At 62.1% G+C, this 8,542-nt stretch overlaps 1 protein-coding gene across 1 annotated transcript; it reads left to right on the top strand.

The window, feature by feature from the left end:
* The first annotated feature begins 6,645 nt into the window (after positions 1–6,645).
* Positions 6,646–8,542, top strand: AVP (arginine vasopressin). The gene is made up of 3 exons (XM_066386342.1): positions 6,646–6,765; positions 8,029–8,230; positions 8,373–8,542. The coding sequence occupies exons 1-3, from the start codon at positions 6,646–6,648 to the stop codon at positions 8,540–8,542; spliced, it is 492 nt and encodes a 163-aa protein (XP_066242439.1).

The raw sequence follows: 8,542 nt of genomic DNA, 5'->3' as shown, positions 1-8,542 counted from the left end.
TGTCACACACACATGCACGCACACACGCACACACGCTGGGATCCTGACCCTTCACACCTTGACACACACACGTGATTCAGCCAAATGAGCACCCCCCCAGCTCCCCATTCGACCTTCACTCCCCAAGGCCTCCACGTCCCACCCACCGTCGCAAGGCCCCACACTCTGGTCTGCTGACCTTGGGGCCGAGGTGGAGCCCCCGGGCAGGGCCCAGGAGGCTCACAGGGCTCGAAGACCCACCCCGGCACCCAGGACCACGGCCCGGCCCACCGCATTCAGGACGAAGGGATGGGGACGCTGTGCTCCCGGCACTCCGCGATCAGGGCACAGCGGGGCGGCCGCGGGTGGGGGTTGCGTCCCCTGGCAGCGCCCTCTGACTTGTGTGCCAGCTGCAGCCCGCCCTGCGCCTGCCCAGGGCCACCCCCCTCCTGTCGTTCCTCTGACCTGTGCTCTGCTCCCCCAGCCCACCGGCTTCTCTCGCCTCTTTGTCCCGTTGGTGAGGAGGCTGTGGACACCCCCTGGCTGCCCCACAGCCCGGAGTAGAGGGACATGCCGAATCCGTGGTCAGCAGACGTTGTCCACAGGGGCACAGCAGGCCGGCTCCCCGGGACCCGAGGCTGGAGCCGAGAGTCCCCAGATGTGGACGCCCCCACCCCCAGACGGCTGCCGTTAGGGCTTTTAGTCTAGAACCCTCTCTCAAAGATAGTTCCAGTTTATTTTGCTTCTTATTTAGTTCTTTAGCAGTGAGAATTTTTATGAGGTCTTTTCATTTGTGATTTCCTTTACGCTTCATGTAACTCTGTCTAGAGAGCCTTAGATTCCCGTTTAACTCCTCTATTTGATTACAACCCAAGAACATCTCCCTTTCTTTCTTCCCTTTCCTTCCTTCCCTCCCTCCCTCCCTCCCTCCCTCCCTCCCTTTTTCTGTCCTTCCTTCCCTTTTCTTTCTTTCTTTCCTTCCTTCCTTCCTTCCTTCCTTCCTCTCTCTCTCTCCCTCCTCCCTCTCTCTCCTCTCTCTCTCCCTCCCTCTCCCTCTCTCTCTCCCCTCTCTCCCTCCCTCCCTCCCTCCCTTTTTCTTACCTTCTTTCCCTTTTCTTTCTTTCCTTCCTTCCTTCCTTCCTCTCTCCCTCTCCCTCTCTCTCTCCCTCCCCCCTCTCTCCCTCCTTCTCTCTCCCTCCCTCTCCCTCTCTCTCTCTCCCTCCCCCCTCTCCCTCCCTCCCTTTTTCTTACCTTCCTTCCCTTTTCTTTCTTTCCTTCCTTCCTTCCTTCCTCTCTCTCTCTCTCTCTCTCTCTCTCCCTCCTTCTCTCTCCCTCCCTCTCCCTCTCTCTCTCTCTCTCTTTCTTTCTCTTGGCATGGATCCCTCTGAGCTTCATGCCTGTCCCCCACGGCCCAGCACATTTCTCAGGTTTGCTACCCCTGATGTGTGCGCCCTCTCTGGTTCAACCCTGTACGCAGCTATGGGGCTCCCGTAATGTGTGCCCACTCTGTTCACCTCCCCATAGTGTCCGGGGCATTTCTGTGTCTACACCGGCAAGGGCCCTGGGTCAGAACAATGGAAAACAGGCGAGGAGAGAAGCTATACAGGCGGCTGTCAGGAGAGTCTCTTTGAAAGCGAGACCCACACTCACCCCGCTTGGGGCAGGTGGCAGAGGTGTCGTGTGGCGCAGACACTGGATTCGTTCTGAGAAAAAGGGAATGAGAAACGGGTTGGGGGGGCTGGCAGCGAGGGCAGTGAACTGTCCCTGTTCTCCGAAAAGATGGTCTAAGAGTAAGGAAGGGCTTTCAGGAATTCTGAGCCCCGGCTGGGTAGCTCACGGGGTTAGAGCATTCTCCTGACATGCTAAGTTTGCAGGTTCAATCCCTGGCCAGGGCCCATACAGGAACAGATCTATGTTCCCCTCTCTCTCTCTCTCTCTCTCTCTCTCTCTCTCTCTCCCCCCACTTCCTCTCTTGCTAAAGTCCGTAAATAAAAATTTGAAAAGGGCAAGTGTTCCTCCATGAGGGATGCTGCAAGCGGGCTGTTGTCAGAAAAGGGCCGGAGATCAGGACGCTGCCCTGAGACAAGCCTTCTGCGCCGACGGTGGAACTGCCGGCGAGCACTGGTCAGACTGTTTACTGGGAGCTTCTGAACCTTAGAGCCATTTCCTGCCTACCAGCCAGGTGGCAGGTGATCATCCTTCTCTGCTCCCGAGCCTATGCTCTGCTCGCTTGCTTGCTGATTACAGAAACAAATAAATACGACGAGGCTGCAGAAACCTGGGCGCTCCGTCCCGGAGGCTGGGGGTCCCCTGGACCCATCTTTTCTCTACGTTGTGTCTTGTGTGTTTTTTTTTTTCTTACGTCCTGCAGCGCCCTCCTCTCATGCGCGCCCAGGGCCGAGCTGGTCTCTGCGGACCGTGTAAAATGAGCACACAGACAGGACCTCTGAATGTGGCAGCAGAGAGGTCATTTACGACCTTGATTGCAGGAGGGTCAGGGGGACTGGTTTGCCCAGAAGCCTGAATGGAGGGAATCGAGGGGTGAAAGTTGACTCTTAAAATGTTGGCTTCTAAAAACAGCAGATGGACCACAGTGGATAAACAAGGCAATCCTCAACTCCAGGGAACACAGACAGTTGTGGCCGTGATGAAAAGGTCGTCAGAATGTACCGCGTGACTTTACTTGGAGGGCGTATGCACAGTGTAACTCATAGCGCTGATCTAACCACCATGACATCCTTTTTCTTTTCTTTTTTTTAATATTTTTCTGAAGTGAGAAGCAGGGAGGCAGACAGACAGACTCCTGTGTGCACTCAACCAGGATCCACCCAGCATGCCCACCAAGGGGCGATGCTCTGCCCATCTGGGGCATCGCTCTGCTGCAACTGGAGCCATTCTAGCACCTGAGGCGGAGGCCATGGAGCCATCCTCAGTGCCCGGGCCAACTTTGCTCCAATGGAGCCTTGGCTGTGGGAGGGGAAGAGAGAGATATAGAGAGGAAGGAGAGGGGGAGGGGTGGAGAAGCAGATGGGCGCTTCTCCTGTGTGCCTTGGCCGGGAATCGAACCCGGGACTTCACACGCCACCAGACCGACGCTCTACGGCTGAGCCGGCCGGCCAGGGCCTCCACCATGACATCCTTATAGCAAGAAAATGGTGGGTGGAGAGGGGTTTGTGGGGGGAGGGGAAGGAAAGAATAGAAAGAACTAAATCCTCCTTTTCAAAAGGATGTGTGACTCAAGACCCTGAGCCGCATGAGGTGCAGGGGACGTAAGGCTGGAGCTGTGAAAAAGCAATCTGGGGAAGAGGACACAAGGGAGTTTTGCAGGTGGCGGAGGGCGGATATCCAGCCAGTCTGTGGGACATGGATGGACCTAGAAGGTATTGCGTTAAGTGAAGGAAGTCAGAAAAGAAAGGCAAATACCACGTGATTTCACTTCTTGGTGGATCCTAAAAAAGCAAAAAGAGCCAACGAAATAGAAACAGATCACAGAGAGTGTGAGGAGACGTATTCGCAATGCAGGCAGACAGCGCAGCAGGGAGACAGCCTCCAGCCCGTGCAGCTTCCCCAGAAGGCGGTCTTGGGGTTCGCTGGTCCCCTGGCCCCCGTGCGGAGGTGGGGGTCTGTGTTCTCCGAGGGGCTCTAGCACGAGAGGCGTGACGCAGGAGGTCCAGACCCGAACACTGGTCTGGCGCTGTTACAGGATCCCAAGGAAACCGTGAGGGGGGCCAGACGGAGCGGGCGGAGCCTTCATTCCTCACAGATGGGGACAGCACCAATGGCTGCCGGCCACCGGCCGGTCGGTGGAAGCTCCACACCCCGCTGAAGGGGCCAAAGCCCTGGGCAGCTGCTCAGAAGAAACTGTCTACAGGCAGCAGGGAGGGAGGGGGTCAGGGGAAAGTGTCCCCCCCATCCCCACCCCGTTCAGCACTCTTTCCTCTTGATAACATCAGGTGACTCCGGTCCTTTGTCCTTAGTGAATCCTCAGCCCATCTGGACCGCTGCTCCGCTGTTGTTGTATCACCCTCTCTCCTATAGCCCCTGGCCGGGATCCACGCCCACAGCGGGGACTGGGGCGGGGGAAGGGCCACACGTCCAGCATGGACCACAGCGCAGGGACTGGGGTGAAGGAAGGGCCACACGTCCAGCATCGACCATAGCGCAGGGACTGGGGCAGGGGAAGGGCCACACGTCCAGCATGGACCACAGAGCGGGGACTGGGGTGAAGGAAGGGCCACACGTCCAGCATCGACCATAGCGCAGGGACTGGGGCAGGGGAAGGGCCACACGTCCAGCATGGACCACAGGGCAGGGACTGGGGTGGGGGAAGGGCCACACGTCCAGCATCGACCTCAGCGCAGGGACTGGGGCGGGGGAAGGGCCACACGTCCAGCATCGACCCTCCAGGAGGCAAGTGTTAGAATGAGGATTCCGGCAGGCACCGCTGGTCAGGAACTGGACGTCCGGTCTGTTGTGGGGCCTGAGCTCTTCCCTTAGCACAGCCCCCTCCATTTTGAGATGGTCACTCGGACCTGCGGAAGGGGAGAGGCGCTGGGTGTTAGGCCCCCAGCTGGCCTAAGCCAGACCCCTGGCCCCTGGTCGCCTCCCTTGGCCTGGCCTCCTGCCCACAGAGTCTCAGGAAGGCAGACCAAGCTTCTTTCTAGGTCCTGAGTGGAATGGGTGTGTTCCCCTGGGCTAACCCAGGGGGATACTCTCCCTGGGAAAACCTCTTCATTGGTTTATAAGAATAATGGCATTAATAATACAGTCCTACTCGCGGTTAACCTTACACTGGTGTGGACAATTCTAAAGCTCTTCTATAATCCACGGCTTCGGTCCTCACAAGAGCCCCAGGAGCTGGGTGCTAGGATGTCCCCTACTCCACACGGGGGGTAAAGGGGGGCACGGAGAGGCCAAGTGACCAGGCCATTTGGCTCCAGTGTCCTCACAGTCCCCAAGGGGACGTTTTGGAAAGTTCGACATCAGATTCTGAGCGTGGGAGAGGCCCTCTTCCCTGACACACTGGACCCCTTACGGCCTGAGAAGAGGAGGCAGCCCTGTCCCCCAGAGCTTCCTTGCAGGACCCTGGAAAGGAGGCCAAGAGCCTAGGTGGGTAGAGGAGCTGGGGCCAGGGGGGTGCTCTGGTGGCCCCGGTAGGGAGGGAGGCTGCCACCCCTTCCAGCCACCAGCCCGGGGTCATGAACCAAAGGCTGTCACTTTCTGGGGCTGGGCCTCCTTGGCTCAGGGCAACCCTCATCCTCTAGCCCCAAGTCCCTGTGCGCCCACCCAAACCCAGTCCTGAGATGGTGAGATGGCACCCGCCCCCTGGCCCTGATGGACTAGAGTCCTGGTGGGAGGAGCTTTGGGGCAGGCTGGCTGTCAGTTTCCACGAAGCAATCAATCCCCACACCTTTGAACCTCACTGGGTCCCTGTCCCCATTTTCCTTCCTGGGAAGGAGAGACGGGAACATGCCCCCCAGCCTCTGAGACGGACCCTGGAGCCAGCCCTGGGTGTGTGCCTGGGACGGGAGCATCCCCCAATTCCCCAGGAGCCAGCCCCCCCGCCCCGTGGGCACGGACCCCAGGGCCTAGTCCCCAGCCTCCATGACTGCAGGGGGGCTGCCTCCATGACTGCGGGGGGGGGGCTGCCTCCATGACTGCGGGGGGGGGGCTGCCTCCATGACTGCAGGGGGGCTGCCTCCATGACTGCAGGGGGGCTGCCTCCATGACTGTGGGGGGGGGGCTGCCTCCATGACTGCAGGGGGGCTGCCTCCATGACTGCAGGGGGGCTGCCTCCATGACTGTGGGGGGGCTGCCTCCATGACTGTGGGGGGGGGGCTGCCTCCATGACCGCGGGGGGGGGCTGCCTCCATGACCGCGGGGGGGGCTGCCTCCATGACCGCGGGGGGGGGCTGCCTCCATGACCGCGGGGGGGGGCTGCCTCCATGACTGTGGGGGGGCTGCCTCCATGACTGCGGGGGGGGGGGCTGCCTCCATGACCGCGGGGGGACTGCCTCAATGACTGTGGGGGGGGCTTCCTCCATGACTGTGGGGGGCTTCCTCCTTCAGTGCAAAGACCTCCCTTCACGCCCCCAGGGGTGCGTCCTGGCCTCCCAAGGACACGTGTCCTCTCGCAGGGCCAACCCCCCTGACGGGGATCTGATGGGGTCCTGCGCACGGGCAGCCGCCTCCCTGCCCCTCCCGGGCCGAGTGGAACCCTGCTCCGTACCCACCAGCCCCTTGGGCCCCTCCACCCCCTTCTCAGGGGGCTCTGTAGGGAGATAGGGTCCAGAGACCCCCTCAGAAAGTGTGAAGACAGCCAGCCCCAAGCGACCCCTGTCTGCCCCTCTCTGAGTCCTGGGAGCTGGACTGACAGCAGAGCAGCTCCTGCCACATGGTGGCCACACCCCTGCCGGCCACAGCCGTCAGCCGCACCCCCCCCTCCCCGGCACAGCCAGGCCCACGTGCGTCCCCAGGCGCTGGCTTGAATCACTGCTGACGGCTTGGGACCTGGTGGCTGTGGGCTCCTGGGGCGCCACTGGGGAAGGGGGGGTGGCGGCCACGTCACCTCAGAGGAAACACCTGCGGCCATAAAGAGGCGGCCGGCGAGGGCAGCAGCGCATGGCCTCCGGAGCAGCTCTGCACGCTGTGCCCGCCTGCGCCAGGATGCCCGCCGCCATGCTGCCCGCCTGCTTCCTCGGCCTGCTGGCCTTCACCTCCGCGTGCTACTTCCAGAACTGCCCAAGGGGTGGCAAGAGGTCTCTATCCGACCTGGACCTGAGACAGGTATGGCCACGGCCCATCTCAGCGCTGCCGGGGAGGCAGAGCCCCGGGGCTGGCTGGCACCACACCGCAGCGCCTGCGGAAGAGCGGGGTCTGGAGACAGGCAGGCTCCAGGGGACAGTGCCCAGCAGAGGAGGCGAGGCTTGGCGTGGATGGACAGAGGGCCCGGGCGCTGGGCAGGCTAGGACGGGCTGCGAGCCTTCCTGGACACTGTCCCCATCCACGCAGGGACGCAGGAAGGAGAGGTTTCCACAGTGACCGGGCTTGGGGCCGGATCAGGGAGAACTGGGCGGCGAGGCCCTCTGTGTGCCCATGGGGCTTTCTCAGCCAGTGGTGGCAAGACAGCGGAGGCTCCGTCCTGCCCGGAGTTTGAGGTCCTCCCCGTCCAGATCCCCGCCTCTGCTAGCCTGGGCCCTGGCCGCCACACGGACACTGGCCATGGTCTGCAGCAGGCGCTTGCCTGAGCAGCAGGTGCCACCCGAGCATCCTGTAAGGAAGTTCTGCTAGGTACCTAGCCCGCTTCTCTCCTGCTGCATGTCCATTCGATAGTCTTTTATTCCATTTTCAGTAGAGCTGAAGGAAATCCAACCACCCAGCTCGGTCTCAATCCTGCCCAGGCCTCAGGAAGCTCAATTTTGAGCTACTGAACAAACTAGAGTGGGTAGGTAGGTGGACGGCAGACACCCCTTCAGTCTATTTGGTGCCTTCGGAAGCCTGAGTCACCGGGGGGCCACGTGTCCTCCTTGGGGCTCAGGCCCCTGCCAGTCTCCTGGTTAGTAAGGCAGCCATCTGTGGAGGAGGGGAGGGTGTGTGTGGGGAGAGATGGCAAGGCCAGTGAGGGACAGAAAATGGAGTAAAGGATGGTGCCACATGGGGTGAGGACAGGGCTGTCACTGCACAGGGGTCCTGGAAATCAAGCTTGAGTAATGAGGGCAGGAAAGAAAGGTCTGCATTAGGGAGAAGGTGGTGGGCAGCTGAGAGAGGGGTGCATGCTGGGGGGCCCCAGAGCCAAGGAGGAAGGTCTCCCCCTGACTGTAGCTTCAGCGTGGGTGGGCTGGGTGTGTGGGGGGGGATGCTGAAGACTGTCACTGAGAGCAGGTCACCTGTAAATCAAGGGGGGTTAGTAGATGTTAGCTCCCCTCTTTGGACCCCCCTTTGGAACCAAAGCTGCTCCAGGGCGGCTCCGAACCGGTCCCCGCCGGCTCCTGCCCGTCCAGATGGGCCCTGACCCGCCATGCCCCCCGCTCACCCCTGCTGTCCCGCCAGTGTCTGTCCTGCGGCCCCGGGGGCAAAGGACGCTGCTTCGGGCCCAACATCTGCTGCGGGGACGAGCTGGGCTGCTTCGTGGGCACGGCCGAGGCGCTGCGCTGCCGCGAGGAGACCTACCTGCCGTCGCCCTGCCGGTCGGGCCTCGCTCCGTGCCCGGACAACGGCCGCTGCGCCGCCAAGGGCATCTGCTGCAGCGAAAGTGCGCGGCGGGGCGGCGGGGCGGGCGGGGGAGGCCCGGGGGCCGGCGGGGGGCGGCGGGGGAGGCCCGGGGGGCGGCCGGGCGGGCAGGGCTGGTCCCCGACGCCGCGAGCGCGCGCGCACTCAGACCCCACTCTCCGCAGAGAGCTGCGTGTCCGAGCCCGCGTGCCCGGGCAGAGACGACTTCCACCGCCACGCGCGCGCCAGCGACCGGAGCAACGGCACCGAGCTGGACGGGCCGACCGGGGCCTTGCTGCAGCGGCTGTGGCAGCTGGCCGGGCCCCCCGAGCCCGCCCCGCCCGGCGTCTACTGA

This window comes from Saccopteryx leptura, chromosome 5, assembly GCF_036850995.1.
Source record: "Saccopteryx leptura isolate mSacLep1 chromosome 5, mSacLep1_pri_phased_curated, whole genome shotgun sequence".
NCBI lineage: Eukaryota > Metazoa > Chordata > Mammalia > Chiroptera > Emballonuridae > Saccopteryx > Saccopteryx leptura.
The sequence above is the reverse complement of the archived record's forward strand: the minus strand, read 5'-3'. Positions and strand labels throughout refer to the sequence as shown.

What these genes read in the sequence shown, in the direction of transcription:
- AVP (XM_066386342.1), top strand. Translation starts at nt 6,646, where the DNA reads ATGCCCGCCGCCATGCTGCCCGCCTGCTTCCTCGGCCTGCTGGCCTTC. An exon ending in CCGACCTGGACCTGAGACAG is followed by an intron (nt 6,766 to 8,028) that starts GTATGGCCACGG and finishes CTGTCCCGCCAG; the next exon opens with TGTCTGTCCTGCGGCCCCGG. An exon ending in GGGCATCTGCTGCAGCGAAA is followed by an intron (nt 8,231 to 8,372) that starts GTGCGCGGCGGG and finishes CACTCTCCGCAG; the next exon opens with AGAGCTGCGTGTCCGAGCCC.